Source organism: Oryx dammah, unplaced genomic scaffold, assembly GCF_014754425.2.
Source record: "Oryx dammah isolate SB20612 unplaced genomic scaffold, SCBI_Odam_1.1 HiC_scaffold_21, whole genome shotgun sequence".
NCBI classification, from domain to species: domain Eukaryota; kingdom Metazoa; phylum Chordata; class Mammalia; order Artiodactyla; family Bovidae; genus Oryx; species Oryx dammah.
This window is the reverse complement of record NW_024070205.1, coordinates 31,310,539-31,328,435: the sequence shown is the minus strand read 5'-3', so window position 1 is coordinate 31,328,435 and position 17,897 is coordinate 31,310,539. Positions and strand designations below refer to the sequence as shown.

The following is a 17,897-nucleotide window of genomic DNA, read 5'->3' as shown; positions in this document are numbered from 1 at the left end:
CTATAAAGAAAAAAAGTGCCCAAGGTGCTTGTTAAAAACAGCAAAGACTTATTTGACGCTTGCGACAAGGGAAAGTCATCTCAACTCTGATTACAGGACGGCTGGGGCTTTATAGGGCTTCCCGGGTGGCGCAGTGGTAAAGAACCCACCTGCCAATGCAGAAGTTGGAGGCGCAGGTTCGATCCTTGGGTCGGGAAGATCCCCTGGAGGAGGAAATGGCAACCCACTGCACTGTTCTTGCCTGGAGAATCCCATGGACAGAGGAGCCTGGCCGGCTACAGTCCATGGGGTCACAGGATCAGACACGAGTCAAGTACATACGCACGGGGGTGATTATAGCCACAGGGCAGGGAGAGGGAACCAACAGATGGGAAACTACCGAGATGAACTTGGTTGAGTTTGAAGGGTAGAGGACTGTGCCACCCGGAAACGTGTACCTCGGTACATTGGCTATTCTGAGCTGTGTGCCCCTGAAAATCAGTGAATGCAGGGAGAGGCTTGTCTGAACTTCCCTTCTTGCCTAAACAGCCTCCCAAAGAAACTCAGTCGTCCGAGACCCCCGAGGGACTAGGAGGAACAATATACCGGTGTCACACGGTCCTCCCGCCCGTCCGTCTTCTACGGCCTGTTGCTCTCCCCTAAAAGCCACTCATCTCCTCCCTCTTTGCCCTGTATATGGCTTTTAGCCCGGGGAGTCACGACGTTCCCGGGCACCTCCCCCGGGCCGTGAGACTGACGCGTCCGTAGATTCGCTCTCTGGTCTTTCTTAGGGACTCGGTCGTCCCCGCTGCTTCCCGACAGCCTCGCACGTGGGAGGGCTCGACCAGCGGCCCGATGCTCCAAGGTCCCACACCCACAGCGAGAACCCGGTCCAGGGCTCTACCCCGCTCCTTTAAGACGCTCGCGGCGGCGCTCTAGCGTCCGCGCCGCTCTCGATGGCGCCTTCCGGCCCCGACCGGAAGTTTCGCCGCGTGCCCCGGAAGGGCACCGGGCAGGGGCTGCGGGAGCGGTGGCGCGATGGCGGCGGCTGCTGCGGTGTCGGAGGCCTGGCCCGAGCTGGACCTGGCGGAGCGGGAGCGACGGCGGGAGCTGCTGCTGACGGGGCCCGGACTGGAGGAACGAGTGCGCGCGGCGGGCGGGCGGCTGCCTCCACGGCTCTTCACCCTACCGCTGCTGCATTACCTGGAGGTGAGCGGCTGCGGGAGCCTGCGCGAGCCGGGCCCAGGCCTGGCGCAAGGCCTCCCGCAGCTGCACAGCCTCGTGCTGCGGCGCAACGCTCTGGGGCCCGGCCTGAGTCCAGAGCTTGGCCCGCTGCCCGCGCTGCGTGTGCTCGACCTGTCGGGCAACGCGCTGGAGGCGCTGCCACCGGGCCAGGGCCTAGGCCCCGCCGAGCCGCCGGGCCTCCCGCAGCTGCAGAGCCTCAACCTTAGCGGCAACCGGCTGCGCGAGCTGCCGGCCGACCTGGCGCGGTGTGCGCCGCGCCTGCAGACCCTCAACCTCACCGGCAACCGCCTAGACGCCTTCCCCGCCGCGCTCTTCCTCCCCGGCGCGCTGCCGCTGCTCAGCGAACTGGCGGCGGCTGACAACTGCCTCCGGGAGCTCAGCCCTGACATCGCCCACCTAGCGTCGCTCAAGGTCAGCGGGGCGGGCGGGCGGGCGGGGCGGGCCCTTTGGTAGCCGCGGTGGGCGATCTTCTCCCGGTGTTGAGCCGTTCCTCCTCGGCCGGGAAGGGCCACCGCAGCGTCGGCACCGCTGGGAAGCCAGTCCACCCCCTGGTGCCTTCCCACTCGCCTGACCTCCATCCTCGGGTGGTCTCGCGGCTCGCATCACATTCTGCTCACAACTGGGCTTTAACGCTTAACACTTTGAGTGTGTTTCTTGATTGCCAACTGGATGGGCTTCCCGCTCAGGTCGGAAGCAGGTCAGCAGCAAGGACTCATTGCTAAATGTTTGTATCTCCAAATATTTGCGAAAAGACAGTGAGCTAGCTCTGTGCGCGGGACCTCCCAGACAGGCAGGAAGCTCTGAAATGACTGGAATTTGCATAAGGCCACTCGTGTGATCTCACAAGATAGTTCACTTGATACCAGCAGCGACTTTTCAAGGCAAGGGTTGTTATTCCTGTCTTACAGAAGGCAGGAAGGATTGCCCAGAGTACACAGCGAATAGCTTGCAGCATTCTCTAGGCTGTTCTGTCTAGGGACTGCTTGCTTGTTTTATTTATCCGGGGACCCCAGGTCAAACAATGCTGGGCTCATAACTAAGGCCTAGTAAATCTATTGAGGAAGAGACAGAAGGGCAGAGGTTGCGGCACCACGGCCTAAGTCCAGTCTAGAGGCTGAGGTTTTTGTCCTTAAAGAGGCAGGCTTCTGTTTCTTTCACTTGTTTTCTATCCCTTTTGTGCAGTCTTATCAAATGTGTATGCAGTTTAGCAACTGACCTTTTTGCAGCGGGAATTGCTCTTGAGATGTTGCCAACTCATTTTACAAATGTCTATGTGTCAGGATTAAAAAGCAGAGACATTGCTTGCCGACAAAGGTTGGTATAGTCAAATCTGTGGTTTTCCCGGTAGTCATGTAGGGATGTGAGAGTTGGATCATAAAGAAGGCCGAAGAATTGATGCTTTCAAATTGTGGTGCTGGAAACGACTCTTGAGAATCCCTTGGACACCAAGGAGATCAAACCAGTTAATCCTAAAGGAAATCAACCCTGACTGTTCATTGAAAGGACTGATGCTGAAGCTGAAGCTCCAATACTTTGGCCACCTGATGTGAAGAGTCAACTCATTGGAAAAGATCCTGATGCTGGGGTGACAGAGGATGAGATGGTTGGATGGCATCACCGACTCGATAGACATGAGATAGTGGAGGACAGAGGAGCCTGGCATGCTTCAGTCCATGGCATTGCAAAGAGTTGGACACGACTTAGTTTCTAAACAACAGCATCATTGTATCAGGATAGAAGTCTGTGTGTGGGGGGTCATGAGAACAGAGTGACGCACACTTTCTGGTGTTTCCAGGAAGGCGCTCAGGAGGCTCCTGGAATGACTCCCAGACACTGGTTCCCAGGGCTGTAGCTTCCCTAAGAGGCTGGTGTGACACGTGGTATAAGCCCTTTCTGTTCCATCACCCATCTCCTCTTGATTTTACAGAAGGTGAAAGTCTGGGTTTGTTTTGTTTCTAGTGTTCCGTGTACCTCTGCATACCTGCCCAGTAAAGTCTTTGTTGTGCCCAGAATGCTCTCACTCAGGTCAGAGAGAATGTCTCACTGTTCCACCCCCAGTTTCCTGGCCCACCTTGTTCCCATTTCTGGACTCCCATCCATCTCTGTTACATGAAGAGGCCGTTTTCTTGGAGAGCGTCACATCAGAGCTGCTGGGAATCTGCTTGGACTTGGATGTCCTTTGGGAGCCTTTTCTAAAGTGATCCCTCCCTGGGGGAACGGCTGCTTGAACTGGGTGAAGCAGAGTCCCTCCACCTGCTGGAGCTGCAAGGACACCGGTTTTCTCTGTCCTTCCTGCGTTGTGGGGGGACAACTAGGTTCAGAACCGGAAAGTGTGCGTTCAGTTCAGCATCTTGTAGTAGCGCCCTGGGCTCCTGCCCCTCTCCCGTGAGAACTGTGAGGGTGACCCTGGTGTCATGAAGAAAGCATGGTGACAGTGCTGGTGCGTGTCCTCTGCGGCTACATCGCCATGCCAAGGTTGTGGCTTAACACAACAACAGCGGTTTTCTTTGCTCCTGGTCGTCCACTCTGGGCCGGCCCAGCTGGACCAGCGCCTCCTGGCTGTTGATGGCTCGTGTGGCGCTGTCAGCTGCTGTGGGCTCAGCCTGGGCTCAGCTGACACGGCTGACTCCTCTCTCTGTGTCATCTCGGGACGTCTCCCGCCCCAGCCAGATGGTCTGCCCTCACGTGGTAGCTCAGGGCTCCGGAGCCGGGCCTTCTCGGGAAGCAGACACGGACCCTACAGCCCGCTGAGCCCACTGCATCCTGCTGTTCCTGTAAGCAGAGCTCAATCGGGAGTCGTGGGAGACGCAGCACACGGACGAGGACACCTGGAGGGGCCGCCAGAGTGGCAGCACACAGCCCCTGCTTGTCCCGCTCAGCCCGCGTCCACAGAGGGCCCCTGTGAGCGCCTTGGTGTCCACTCACCTGGGAGTCGGGAAAGGCGGACCCTCATCTCCACTGCAGCCACGGGGGCGAGGAGGCTGCACAGAGAGCTGTGCTCCCCCTCCCGGCCCACGCTGCCTGGAGAGCCCAGCTTCCTCCTTGGCCCAGCCTCAGGGCCCCCAGCCAGGCTTCTCCCCACCGGGTTCCATTACCCAGGGACTCAGCCGCTGGACTGTGATGAGCCAGAGATGGGCCCCCACACAGCACTCTGCCCTGTCAGTGACCACTCCCCAGACTCGTGGCACTCCTGTTGGGAACCGCTGGAGGAATGGGCGGGACACGCACGCCCCCAGCTGTCCTAGGACAGCACGTTTGTCAGCTGAAGGAGCACCGTGTCCAGGGTTTGTCCCAGTCCTGCCAGTGCCAGGCCCAGTGTCACTCACATACAGGACTCCTCCCAGAATCAGCTTCCCCAAAGAAGTGTCTTTCCACCTTTTTATTTTATCAGTTGCTGCTGGAGATGGTGGGTCCTGGTCCCTTCAGCTGGAGCAGAGGGGTTCTTCCACACCCCCAGGGATAGTGTGTGTCTGTGGTCTCAGCCAGGAAGTTAGGGTCCTTCCCCTGCAGTGTGGCCCATCAGTGGTCAAGTTGTAGTCTAGGACAAAGACTGGCCGTGCCCAGCCAGTGTCACCTACAGGAAGGAGGGAATGGGTGGGTGTCCTGGGAAGATGCCTTGAAGGGGGTGCCTCCAAGTACACTTAATTCTCCCCTTGGTGATTATGCATTTCTTATCTCCTGCCCTCCTGTGCAATTGAACTCCCTGTGTGGATGTTACCTCTGGGTTTCTCCCATCTCCCGGAGCCCCAACACCGCCCCCTCATCAACCCCCCACCGCTCCCCGCCCAGCGCTGCTGGTCCACTTGGGAAACCTGTGGACTCCACATCAAATCTGCGGTTTAGGTGGGGCTGGGCATGGCACATGGTGCTGCTGGGGTCAATTTTTGCTTGTTAGTGGTCTCCCGGTTTCTGCTGGACACGGCCCCCAGAGACCCAGGAGCTGTCCAGCCCCTCTGCCCAGGGCCTCAGGGCAGGTCCTGAGCTGCCACCACTTGTTGCTCAGAAATACCCAGTGTTAGTGATTGTTGCCCTGTATGACCCTGCCCCAATACCACTGCACCTGCCCTGTGGAGACCACTTTACCAGGCTGCTAGCCTGGCATAGCTCTGTTAGGGCTGGGGATCCCTCCTGCCCCCATTCCTTGCTGGCGCCTCCCCTGCTGCTGTCTCAGGGCCTTCTCACCACAGAGGCAGATGCACTCCACCGTCGGCGGCTGTGCTTTCACGCCACAGAGGTGCCAGTGGAGTCTAAGCTGTTCGGCCAAAGCCCGTCTGGATGGTACAGGATACCCCAAGGCTGGACGTGCAGGTCGAACCTGGCTGTGACACAGCAGCCCTTTGCTCCTGCTCACAGCCTCCCTGCGGGCACGGGGCCCAGCTCATCTGGCCCCAGCCTGGCTGAGTGTGCACGTGCAGACACAGTCTAGGTGGCCCTGGCCAGTCCTCCAGAGCAGGCATCTTCTGATGCAGGACACATGGGCTCAGCACTGCCCAACTGCGGGACAGGGGCATCGCCATGTCCTATTGGGTGGGGGGGGGCAAGGTGTCACAGGGTGGCCTGGAAGGGCCACGTTTCAGCCCATCTGCCCACCTGTCCAGTCTTGCCCACATGGAGGGACAGGACAAGAGAGGCAACACTGTGACTGCTGAGTTAACCTGCAGCCCGGTGACCACTGAGTATTCTATCCCTGGTGACACTTGGAGACTGCATTGGGCTCACCTTTTCTGTTTCCAGGTTGAGTGCAGGATCAGAGCCTGCTTGGCAGTGGCTCCCTTCTCCCCAGGCCTCTGGTCCTGCCAGGCGGAGGCTCTTCTGTCGCACACCCACCTGCCATGCCCCTCCACACTGCTGTCCCAGCCTCGCTGCAGCCTGACTGGCGAGCCAGAGGGCCCCAGACAGGAGTGATAAAGAAGGGTCCCTTTGTAACTTGGGGTTGCCTTCTGTGTAACCACAGTAGACGGCATCCTCAGAGCCCCTGCCCACCTTCCCAGCTGGTGACAACCCTGCCACCGGCTGTGGGTCTTTCGGGACCATTGTGTCCCAGTCAGGGCCAGGACTCCTCGCAGGCCACGCTGGTGTAGGTGCTGCTCCCTAAGTGTCCAGAGGAGCCTGCCCGCTGGGTTGTCACTGGGGCTCCACAGTGACCTCACCCAAGCACTCCCTGATCCTCAGTCCTCAGGAGGCCCCTGCCGCCCATCACCGTCTCACTTTTCAAAGACCAGGCCCCTGTGCTCGCTCCAACTAAACCAGGCCAGCAGGCTTCTCCCCAGGCCACCTGTCAAGTTCCTAAGCCCAGGTTAGGTGTAAGCAAAGCCGAGCAAGGTCTCACCAGAGCTCCCCACAAGAAGCCATTTACTTGCAGGGCTGGATGGCCTCTGGGACAGTGGTGTGGCCAGTCTCCTGCAAGGGGCTGTCCTTTTTACCACCAACTGAGTTGTTCCTCACCTCCCCTGCCCCCACCCCCAGGGCACAGGACCCTGCCCTCCACCCACCACCTCTTAGCCCAGGTCAGCGACACTCATGACTGCTTCCCTCATCCTCCTGTCTCTTCTTACGGGCCTCCTGATGCACAGACAGCAGTGGGTCCCCCCCCACTCCCTCCTCCCACATCACAGCAAAGGGCCCAGAGCCCTTCCAGCATTGACGTAAACGCACCATCACACACACAGGGTACAGGAGGATCCCCTGTGTGCTGGAAACGCCACATCTCAGCGTGGAGCGCGACGCTGTCACTCACGCTCTGTTCTTTCTCTTCTGCTCATTTACTTACAGACATCTTGGGGCTTCTCTGGTGGCCTGTGGTTAAGCATCTGCTTTGCAATGCAGGGGATGTGGGTTTGATCCTTGGTCTGGAAATTAAGATCACACATGCCATGGGTCCACTAAGGCCACCAAATAAATATTGAAAACGATAAAAACACTATCACTATTTTGTGGGAAATTTGTTTTTCATGTGAAGTTCCTGCTTGTTCTTAACCAAACATTCCCTTCCTTCCTTGCTGTCTTTTTTTCCTCACCCTGACTGTCGGACCTGAAACTGCTGTAGTTGACAACCATGAGCACACAGTGGTCAAGCAGCATTTTAGAGAGAGGACTGGCAGGCCATACACACCTCCCCTCGGTGGACAGTCCACATGTCCATACTGGGCACCAGGATGGGGTCAAGCATGGCGTGTGTTGTGTTGCTGATACAGGGCAGACGGTCAGTGACGGTGGGCCTTGGGGGCCTCTCATGGCCCAGCAACAGACCAGAGCTGGGGGTCTGATGTGTCCGGTCTCCCTCACAGACACTGGACCTGTCCAACAACCAGCTGAGCGAGATCCCAGCAGAGCTGGCTGACTGCCCAAAGCTCAAGGACATCAACTTCCGGGGGAACAGGCTGCGAGACAAACGCCTGGAGAAGATGGTCAGCGGCTGCCAGACCAGGTCCATCCTGGAGTACCTGCGTGCTGGGGGCCGCGGCCGGGGCCGAGGCAAGGCTGAGGGCCCTGACAAGGAGGAGGGCCGGCGGAAGAGGCGGGAGCGGAAGAAGAGGGAGAGCGGCGAAGGCGCAGACGCTGTAGTGGACGAGGCCAGTCGGCTGCTGCTCCGGATCCTGCACGTGTCGGAGAACCCCGCCCTGCTGACCGTCCGGGCAAGCCCTGAGGTCAGGGATGTGCGGCCATTCTTCGTGGGCGCCGTCGTGCGGGGCATGGATCTGCGGCCCGGGAACGCACTCAAGCGGTTTCTGTCCTGCCAGGTGGGTGCCCACAGCTGTGTGCGTGGGGTGGGGAGGATGGGCCGTGGGCCTGGCGTCCTTGGGCATCACTCCTGCAAAGTGCCTGGGTTTCCTCCCCTGACCTGGCCTGGGCCTGGGTGGGTGGGGAGGGGCCTCCATCCTGAGTCTTGGAAATGTCACTAGTACACTCCTGTAATAAGTGACACACTTGATCTCACATGAGATAGTATTAGGACTGTCAGCTCTCGCCAGCACGTTATTGGATGAGTTGTTGAGTTTCTGTGAAGCTTTACCTAGACGAGCAATTTGTCTTTATGTGACATCTGCCCGGGTTTTAAAATAAACAGCACATCCTTGCCCGTGGGAAACCCCAAGCATGGTTGTGCGGCTGAGGCCACCTGTGGAAGGCCATGCATTCAGGGAGGGAGCCGAGCCAGGACCTGAGATCTGGGCTGGTTTTTCTTGTGAAGTCACACTTGTGCTTATTCACTCATAAACTTAGCTCGGGATGGATCCTTGGAACTGTTGAGCATCATGTAGTAAGAGTTGGGGAAAGAGAAAATCCTGCTCTAGTAAGCAGATAACAGTTCTCTAAGGAAGGCTCCACAAGAGAAACAGGTGGCTGGGGAGGTAGAGAAAGGAGGCAGCAGGTGGGGCTGCTCTGGAGGCCAGGGTGATGGGGGGCCTCACACGCTGAGCGCCGCCGCCCTGGATCCCCTGCTGCAGACGAAGCTGCACGAGGACCTCTGTGAGAAGAGGACAGTGGCCACCATCGCAACCCACGACCTCGGAGCTGTCCGGGGGCCTCTGCTCTACACCGCCCGCCCACCACAGGACTTCAAGGTGAGGCTCACAGCCCAGTGTGCAGTCTCAGTGTTCCATCTGTGGCTTTAGAAAAGTATACGTGTGGACGATTGTCAGAGCATCCTGGTTAGAATGTGACCCTGCTCTGCTGCAAGAGGATAAGGCAGGCTGTGTCAATTTATTTTCAAAAGTAAATTCATCAAAGGAGGTGTGATTTGAAAGTGATTCCTTCACCTGCTCATTAACTTAACCAGAACTGCTGTTTACATCCCAGTTGCAAACCCCCTGATCTGGGGCTGACTGCAGTGTGCGTTGTCCTGTCAAGGTCCTGCTCCTAGTCTGTGTTCCTACATGAGGTGACCTTTGAAGGCATGTGCCCACACGTGGCGTGGAGGGAGGGCTCTCAGCCAACTGGCCCTCTTGCTGGGACCCACAACACCAGGCCAGTGTGAAGTTCTCCCCCTTGTAGATCATCCCCCTGGGGCGCCGGGAGGTCAAGGCCAAGGACCTGGTGCGACAGCTGCAGCTGGAGGCCGAGGAACACAGGAAGCAGAAGAAGCGGCAGAACGTGTCGGGCCTGCACAGGTTGGTGAGGGGACACTCACCACTCCTGGGGATTCACTCTCCTCGGGGCACTCACACTGTTAGCACTGCGTCTCCTGGCTTGAGAGAGTCAGTGCCTGGCAGGGGTGTTGTCTGGGGAAGGGTGGCCATTGGCACATCCACTGAGTGTCTGGGACAGAGGCCAAGGCAGGGGGCAGCCGGGCCCACCGGCTGGGATTGGGGCCCTTGGAGGCCCAGGGAATGTGCCCTTGCCCTGACAGAGAGCCCCCTCCAGCCTGCGTTTACACCGAGCCTGAGGCTGTGTGTGCTCCCACCAGGTACCTGCACTTGCTGGACGGGAAGGAGCACTACCCCTGCCTCGTGGATGCAGACGGCGATGTGATCTCCTTCCCACCGATCACGAACAGCGAGAAGACCAAGGTGGGGGCTGCTGTCAGCACCTGAGTGTTTCCGAGGCCACGTCACGTGTCTCGTTCACCTGCGTCGCTGCTGGTGTCCGTGGCCGCCCATGACTCACCGTGTACGCTGCGCTCCTCGGGAGGGGCCATGTCTGGGTCTATGTGCCACAAGGGGTTTTCTGCAGAAGAGACATCAGAGCTGAGGCGTCTGCTTGTGATAACTTGGTTCTTTCCTGAAATCTTCCCAATTTCTTTTTAAGATTAAGAAAACCACAAGTGATCTGTTTCTGGAAGTGACGAGTGCCGCCAGCCTGCAGATTTGCAAGGATATCATGGACGCACTCATCCTGGTGAGCCAGCCCTGCCCCACCCTGCGCATGCCACCCACCAAGGCACTGGCTCCACGAGACTGATGGCCCCATCCACGGCCCTTTACCATGACTTCCCTGGGTTGGCTTTTCTCTCTTGATTAAGACGATCTTTTTTATTTGCAGAAAATGGCAGAAATCAACAAGTACACTCTGGAAAACAGAGAGGAAGGCTCCCTCTCGGACCCTGAGTCTGATGCCGTCTGTGGACGCGGCTCGGACCCCAAGGCGACTCCAGGTGCCGAAGTGACAGGGAGCACCCCGCTGGTGGTGGAGCAGGTCCGGGTGGTGGACGAGGAGGGGCACCTGAAGGTGGTGTACCCGTCCAAGACGGACTTGGACTTCACCGCTGCCCATGTGACCGTGTTGCGCTGACGGCCAGGCTGCCACCTGAGGCTCCCGGGTTGCGCCATCCACCGCGCCAGCTCCTCAGGGCTTCCGTGGGGTGGTATTAAACAATTCTTCACCTCGGTGTTCTTAGGATATACACACCCTCTGTTCAGTTCTCCATCCGGCCTGCCGTTGGGGGAGGCCACAGTGTCCACCTTCACAGCCGGAGTGACTGCCAGCGCTCTTTTATGAAGTCACTCAAATGTTGGAATTAACTGCTCACAGGGTTCTGCAATCATGTAGACACACAGCGAATCACTGTATTCAGGGGATAAAGGACACCATAATTGGTGTGAATGTTCAGTCTAGGTTGAGAAGCTGAACCCTGTGTGTGTCACTGAGCTGCACAGTTACTTTTCTACGATTCAGGGTCTTTTAAAGTCCTCTGGCGCCACCACTGCAGCTTAGAGACAAGGGGCGACGTCAGGGTCTCCAGGTGCCATAAACCATCATCTTTTTATAAAAACATTTTTTTAATGTGACCTTAGAATTGGTCCAATCATTTTTCTTACTAGTGCTGCTGGATGCTTTGAGGGTGGGCTGCAGAGCCTGCCGGTGAGTGACAGCCCTCCCACTGCACTGGCCAGACCTGGGGCGGGGTGGGGGTCACTTTTGTAAACCAGCACCACCAGGTGTCATGCCTGAGTCTGGAGGACAGTGTGCAGGTTTCCCACCACAAAACAGGCTTCCCAGCATGGACAGGGCGGTCAGCCATGCTCAGCTCGAACCAGGACAAGCTGATGGTGCCTGGAAAGATGTGAGGAGCCGGACACCTGGAACCACGGGGCACGTGCCCTGAGAGGCTCAGCATCACCCAGCCTTCTAGGTGATTCCAGCTCCAGCCGGCAGTTCTCAGACTTCACTGCTCCAGGAGCAGCCAGGACGGGACAGTGGGACCCGCCAACTTCCCCATTTTGGAGTGACACCGTGGCTTCTCTGTTGTTCGACCTGCGAAGGACAGTTATTGTGTTTTATCAGGACAGCTTGGGGGAGGCATTAGCGAGAGCCCCACCAGACCCCAGTGTGCAGCCATCAGCAGCAGAGAGGCCCACACCCCGCACACAGGGCCTGCCGCACAGCCACGTGGGTTTCCCAGGGCCCAGCCAGCCCACCTGGAAGGATGTGGCAGGGCTGCCTTGACACCCAGCCCAGCTCTGCAGTCGCCAGCATGACTGCCAGTCGTCAGCCCTGGGGCAGCCACACTTAGGCAGGCAGAAGGGGGCGCCCGTGACTGTTCCCCAAACCTACCGGACGTCTGCCTGGTGCCTCCACGTCGTCACTCTGACCTCTGGCTGTCAAGGCCTCTGACACCATGGCTGGGATGGGCGCGGACATCACAGCAGAGCCCTGCAGGGAGCTCTAGGCCAGGGCCACAGCCAAGCTGCTCCCTTGGCTCCCAGCTGGCTTCAGCAGCCACATGTCACCAGATCTGGGGCCTCCCTTATGGTGGGGAGGCTGCCAGCCCTCCGCTCTTTTCTGGGGCAGCTTGATTGCGTGTGAAGTTTGGAAACATATTTAATGTACAGCAGGAAAACTCTGATGTTTTTGTCAGTCCAGCCCTCTAATAAAAAACGTTCGATAAGAACATCTAGGCTCCTTCCTGGTGAATCCTTCCCAGGATCTCTGGAGTAGGGTATGGGGAGTGTCGGTGGGAGAACTGAGGACTAGGGGCCCCCTGGCCACAAATAGGACAGTTACCTCCTGTCACAGGGGCCTGGCCCAGAGAGGCTGCTGCCCTCAACCCCACCCCGGTCCTGGGGACCAGAGCTCCTGTGGCAGTGCGCAGAAGACCCCCACCCAGGGACAAACATGAAGGAGTCAAGTTGCTGGGACCCCAGCAGACCACCCCAATCCTAACCCCCTTCCCTTCTCCCTACTCCCCCAGGGCTGCCGGGATATGGCCTCCACCCTGGCTACGGAGTCCAGCTGGGGCCCTGGGCGGAGGGGTGGGGTTGGGGGGAGGTAGCTAGTGTGTATATGTGTTGGGGGGGCAGGGTGTGTGCCCCGTGTGTCCCTGCCTACAACCCCCACCATGGGCCAGGCACCCAGTGCCAGCAGAGCCCAGGGGCCGAGGTCACAGAGCATCCATCAGGGTGTAAGCTGGCGGCCCCAGCTCTCCATTCTGAGACCCGCTGGGTCATGGGGGCACACGGGGTAGGGCTGGCCAGACCCAGGCCAGACCCCAGCACTGTGTACAGCTGCCTGCTGGCAGCCCCTACCCACCTCCCTGCCTTGCCCTGGGCAAGACACTCCTGAGCATCAGCAGACTTGCTTCTGTGGTGGAGGGAGGGGGCTACCAGAGGAACATGGCCCTGGAGGCTGCAGGCCATCTCAGAAGCCAGGGAGGCCAAGCCGGCCTTAGAAAGAGGGAGTAGGGTATAGGGGACAGCCAGGGTGACTCCTCCCTTCTGTCCCGCACCGTCGCCCTGCTCCTGTACAAGGCTACACCAGGCCTTGGGAGGTCCAGCCCCTGTACCCCTGGACTGGACTGCTGACCACTTAGAGCCCAGGGAGGCCACCCAGCCTAAACCTGCCAGGCTGGTGGCCCCTGCCCACCTCCCCACAGTCCCCGCCCCAGTGCTAGTCCTGAGATGGCCGGAGGGGACTCCCAACAGGGGCATCAGAAAGAGGCCAGACAGGTGTGGGTCAGCTGGTGCCCCCTCCCCAAGTGGTGGGTGGGGATGGGGGGGTCTCTCTGGAGATGGATGCTGAGGCCCCAGAGGCCAGGGTGCTGAAGAGACCCTCCACCACGGCCCCTTACCCTGCTTTCCTACCCTCCCCCCCCCCCCACAGCAGGCGTTGCTGAAGCATCACTGCTGGGGGAACCCCAGCCTAGCAGAGAACTCAAAGCCAAAGGGGCTGGGTAGTACAGCCCCACCTCATGCTCACCTGACCCAGGCCTGCAGCCAGTCCTGTGGGGTCTCGGCCCTCCCTGGCTGCTCAGCCTCTGATACCCAGGTCTGCTGAGCCCATGAGGGTCCTGACTGTCCTTCATCTCCTGCCTTCAACTCTAGGGTGAGGACACTGTCCTAAGATGGTGTTTCTCACAAAGGTGCCCAGAACAGGAGGGCCCAAAGGCAGGGAGACGCTATCCATGGTCAGGAGACACAGGAGTAGGCGTGGCCACATATGGAAACTCAGCCCTGCCCCATGTTCTCACCTCCCGCCAGAGGGCCTGGCCAGGACTGGGTGCATCCCAGGGCCAGAGCTCAGCGAGAGGCCTCCCAGCCGCTGTCCAGATGCCCTCCAGCCAGTTTCACATCAGTCACGCCTCACTGGGGAGGCCCACAGGAGACACAATCATCCATGTTTTTGTTCAACAGACATTTAATGACCACCTCCAAGTGCAGGGTCTGGGCCTCCCACAGGGTGTAGGTGGAAGGGCCAGGCTGCTGCAGAGCCCACCCGGCGGGGTGAACAGCCCCAGGGAACACGCCCACGTTCCTGGAGGGACAACACAACAGTGGGTCTTGGGCAAGGGCCGAGGCCCCCTCCCCTTTCTGCCCAGGAAAAGACTCAGCCCCTGGGGAGGGTGGATGGACAGAGACATACATACCCCTGCCCTTAGAGGCATCCTTCCACAGCAGGAGTCAGAAGGGCTAGAGAGGGGAGGAGCTTGCAAGACGGGACACAGCCCCACCGGAAGCCCACCCAGTAGGGAGAGAAGGGAAGTTTGGGGGCCCTGGGCTGCAGGCCTAGCCTGGGTGTATCCTGCAGTCAGGTTGGGACTGGTCTTCCAGTCACGTGGGCCCCTGGGTGGGTATGCGCCAGGCATGCATGTGTATGCTCCCATGTACCTGTGTCCCTGTTTGGCTGTATGTCTGTGGGTGCCTGTGACAGCTGTGCACACCGGTGTCCATGCGAGTCCCTGGAATCTGTGCACTGGTGCAAGGAATGCCTGTATACATGGCGAGGGGCTGTGTATAGACGGGGGCGGTGCTGTGTATACACGGGGGGGCTGTGTATACATGGGGGGGCTGTGTATAAAACAGGGGGAGCTGTGTATAAACGGTGGGGGCTGTGTATAGACAGTGGGGCTGTTATACAGGACTCTGGGTACACCATGGTCTGTGTAGGCAGGTGGGTCCATGCACATGGAAGGGTTCTCGCACACAGGGTGTCCCTCCAGCCTTGCACCTGGGGGCGTGTCTGGGCAGCGTTTACTTGCACTTGTGCACGTAGTAGCCAGTGACGTAGCCCAGGATGAACACGACCCAGAAGAGGGCCATGCCCCCCAGCACCTTCATGGCGATGCCCAGCTTGCCCGAGCACAGCTTCTGGGAGACCCTAGAGTGAGAACCGCAGGCACGTGAGCCCTGGGCAGCCCTGACTGGAGTGGGGATGGGGGCTGGGGGGAGAGGAGGAGCAGGCCCGGGGCAGCAGGGCAGCCTGGGCACTCTGAACTCAGAAGACAGGAGGGAGCAAGTGAAGGAATAAGTCAGGGAAAGGGTGGGGCCCGGGTCTGCAGATGTGGTGGCTGCCAGGAAGGACAGGAGGGGTCTGCACAGGGCGAGGTGGGGCCCCTCCTTCCTGGCCCCTCACCTCTGCCAGCCTGAGGCCTCCTCTGTGCTGGGCCTGCTGGCCACATGGACTTCATCCGGGTGGCTGTTCTCCCACCTGCTGTACCTGATGCTACTCTCCTGGGGCTCCATCATGGGGGCACAGGGTTCTGGTGGGAGAGACAGAGGGTGGACTGAGGCCTGTTCTACCCCCAGGGGACCAGTGGTCAGGTTCCATGTGCCATTGCTTTTAGGGTGAGGGTCTGCCTGGGGGTGGGGCCAGGGCAGAGGGGCACTGAGGTGGGCTGGCTCCTTTATGTGCTCACTCAGTCATGTCCAACTCTTGGCGACCCCATGAACAGGTTCCTCTGTCCATGGATTCTCCAGGCAAAAATACTGGAGTGGGCTGCCATTTCCTCCTCCAGGGGATCTTTCCAACCCAGGGATCAAACACACATCTCCCGCATCTCCTGCACTGGCAGGTGGATTCTTTACCACTGTGCCACCTGGGAATTTCTTCCCACATCCTTTCATCTGGCTTTAGGGATGCGGAATGGTTAGGCCACTTGCCCAGGGTGACGTGGGAGGAGGCAAAGAGGGAATTCCAATAGTCTGAAAGTCTGCCAAACCCTGCCCTCAGGAATGTGAGAGGCTGTGTTTCCACCAGCTTGCTCCACCCTGGGGGTCAGGCAGACACAGCTGCTGCCACCCTGGAGGGCCCTTGGCTGGGGTCAGGTCACCAAGCCTGATAACAGCCTGACCTCCTCCCATTCCTGCCAGATAAGGCCCCAGAGCCTTCCCTGGAGGCTGGGAGGCAAAGGGCTGGCGCCTGCAGAGTGGCAGGCCTGGGGGCAGCTGGTAGGGCTTGGCAGCAGTGGCAGTAGCTGTGAATTCTGGCCTGTCCCCTCCCTCACCTACTGCTATATACCCTGCTGGTGGTCAAGGGGCTTGAGAGGCCCCTCACTTTTAGAGGCCTGAGACTTTGCTGCGAAAACCTGACCTGTCTTCCAGGTAACCTGGGACACAGAGGCTTAAAGGCACAGTGAGCCACTTAGCAAGAAGCCAACCCAGAAATTATAAAAGCAGGCTGTTCTGAACCCACTTCAACCCCCTCCAGGTTGCCCCTTCCCAAATCCCAGACTCAGAGGATGAAGGAAGGGAGCTTGTCTCAAAGCCACAAAGCCTGTTCTTCCCGTGGGAGCCTGTGCTCTGGGGGCAGCCATGCAGGCCAGGTCTCAGGCCCCAGGGAGGCTAAACATTTGTTGACTGTGGGTTCTGCTTTCCCACGGTGTGTCCAGCAAAGGGGCTCTGAGCCAGCTCGGTGCGCTATCTAATGTCCACCCCTCCCTCCTGTAGCCAGATCCCCTGTCTTGTTCCAGGCTGCAGTGTCCCAGCCCCAAGCGATGCTCATGGGCTAAGACAAGTTTTGATTGCTGCTTTGTATGGCATCACCGACATCAATTTGAGCAAGCTCTGGAAGTTGGTGATGAACAGGGAAGCCTGGCATGCTGCAGTCCATGGGGTTGCAAAGAGTTGGATACGACTGAGTGACTGAACTTAACTGAACTTCCCATGACACCTGCATATGAGCAAGGTGCTGGAGAGCAGCAGGAGCAGGAGGCTTTTGCTTTTGTGAAAGAGAATAGCCACCTCCTTCTCTCTTCCTTGATGTGATGGCTGGAGCTGAGCAGCCACTTCGCACCCTGGATATCCTGCAACACTACCCGGCGGTGCTGAGTCTTCAAATGCACACCCACTGCCCACCCGTGGGTTTCTTGGTGTGACGATGGCCAGCCCAATCTGCTCCAGCCTGGCATAGTGGGGTCCTGGTGTTTGTGATAGAACGGGTTCCTGACTGATGTGGACTGTGGCCCTCAAGTCAATCTGGCTGGACAAAGCCACCAGAAGCTGCTAATGTGCTGGAGCCAAGGTCTGAAGGCTTCACTCACTCATCTGTAGCAGCCTGACCAACCCACACGTGATGGCCACAGTGTCACAGGACCCTAGGGCTGTGCTGCCTGGCAAGGACACCTGCTAAACCCTGGAAGCCTCACTCCCAGGGGTACCACTGCCTCTTGGGAATGTGTGAGGACAGAGTTCTGGGCACACAGGGACTGTACATACATTAAGACCCCTTCACCCCAATGCACTTCCAAGGAGCCCACAACTTACAAGGGGAGAGTCTTGACGTCAGGGATTGAAGCCTCTGTGATCCAGGAAGATGGTCAGAGCTCAGGCCAGTGAATCTCACCTCCCAGCTCGCAGTTTAGGGTCTGGGGAGTCTCAGAATTCTCCAACCTTAAAGAAAGAAAATAAAGAAAAAGTGAAGAAGAGCAAGAGTAGGGACGAGAAAGGGGCTCTGGGACGTCCCAAGCGGCCAGCAGGAGCTGGCCCGGCAGTTGGCCTCGGGGGTCTGTGGGCCGGGGGACCATTCAACCCCGCCCCCACCCCAGCAACTCCACTTTTCCGGGCCGGGCGCTCGCAGGCCGGGGAGACCGCGGCCCCGAGGGCGGGAGGCTGTAGAAACCAAGCCCACCACCTCCTCCCACTGGCTACTCGAGGAAGCTGCACTCCGACCCCGCGTCTCACCTGGCTCGACAGCCCCCAGCCGCTCCGCGCCGCAGACGTGTCCCGGGCCGGAGTCGGGCGGGGCTTAGAGGGGGCGTGGTCGGGCGGGTGGTGGGGCCTGAGCGGGGGCGGGGCGGGGCCTGAGCGGGGGCGGGGCCGGAGGCGAGGCGGTGGATGGTGGGATCTGGACAAGGGGCGGGGCGTTGGCTCGCTGGGTGGGGCCTAAACGGGGCGGTACCTGGGTCCGTTGGTGGGTGGATGGCCGCAGGACTCCTAGCACAGGGGTGGGCCGGGTGGAGGAGAGGGGCGCTTCCCGGGGGCGTGATGGGGGCGGAGCAAGCCAGAGCCCCAGGCCTTCCAGGA

At 59.2% G+C, this 17,897-nt stretch overlaps 2 protein-coding genes and 1 long non-coding RNA gene across 5 annotated transcripts; 1 reads left to right on the top strand and 2 right to left on the bottom strand.

The window, feature by feature from the left end:
* The first annotated feature begins 993 nt into the window (after window positions 1-993).
* Window positions 994-12,054, top strand: LRRC47 (leucine rich repeat containing 47). Its single transcript, XM_040264195.1, has 7 exons — window positions 994-1,635; window positions 7,512-7,964; window positions 8,670-8,786; window positions 9,217-9,332; window positions 9,629-9,731; window positions 9,970-10,059; window positions 10,204-12,054. Exons 1-7 carry the CDS (start codon window positions 1,018-1,020, stop codon window positions 10,450-10,452), a joined length of 1,746 nt encoding a protein of 581 aa, XP_040120129.1. The 5' UTR covers window positions 994-1,017; the 3' UTR covers window positions 10,453-12,054.
* On the bottom strand, window positions 4,589-10,238 carry LOC120880670. Of its 2 annotated transcripts, XR_005725084.1 has the most exons (5): window positions 10,146-10,238; window positions 9,633-9,888; window positions 6,880-7,073; window positions 5,407-5,744; window positions 4,589-4,798 (listed from the first exon to the last, which is right to left on the bottom strand). It is a non-coding gene; the product is annotated as an uncharacterized LOC120880670 (long non-coding RNA). The 2 variants fall into 2 exon arrangements; XR_005725083.1 differs by lacking the exon at window positions 10,146-10,238 and having other exon boundaries at window positions 9,633-10,058.
* SMIM1 (small integral membrane protein 1 (Vel blood group)) lies at window positions 10,828-17,628 on the bottom strand. Of its 2 annotated transcripts, XR_005725082.1 has the most exons (5): window positions 17,556-17,628; window positions 17,139-17,264; window positions 15,010-15,136; window positions 13,628-14,754; window positions 10,828-13,477 (listed from the first exon to the last, which is right to left on the bottom strand). XR_005725082.1 is itself a non-coding variant. In XM_040264196.1 (4 exons), exons 3-4 carry the CDS (start codon window positions 15,120-15,122, stop codon window positions 14,628-14,630), a joined length of 240 nt encoding a protein of 79 aa, XP_040120130.1. In that variant the 5' UTR covers window positions 15,123-15,136; window positions 17,139-17,264; window positions 17,556-17,628; the 3' UTR covers window positions 13,773-14,627. The 2 variants fall into 2 exon arrangements, 1 of the variants encoding a protein (XP_040120130.1); XM_040264196.1 differs by lacking the exon at window positions 10,828-13,477 and having other exon boundaries at window positions 13,773-14,754.
* Window positions 17,629-17,897: the final 269 nt, after the last annotated feature.

Excerpts from the sequence above, each read along its gene's own strand:
- SMIM1 (XM_040264196.1), bottom strand. The coding sequence starts at position 15,122 with ATGATGGAGCCCCAGGAGAGTAGCATCAGGTACAGCAGGTGGGAGAAC. Across the intron at positions 14,755-15,009 it reads GAGGCCTCAGGCTGGCAGAG|GGTCTCCCAGAAGCTGTGCT; the intron begins GTGAGGGGCCAG and ends TTCTCACTCTAG.
- LRRC47 (XM_040264195.1), top strand. The coding sequence starts at position 1,018 with ATGGCGGCGGCTGCTGCGGTGTCGGAGGCCTGGCCCGAGCTGGACCTG. Across the intron at positions 8,787-9,216 it reads GCCCACCACAGGACTTCAAG|ATCATCCCCCTGGGGCGCCG; the intron begins GTGAGGCTCACA and ends TCCCCCTTGTAG. Across the intron at positions 10,060-10,203 it reads TCATGGACGCACTCATCCTG|AAAATGGCAGAAATCAACAA; the intron begins GTGAGCCAGCCC and ends TTTTATTTGCAG.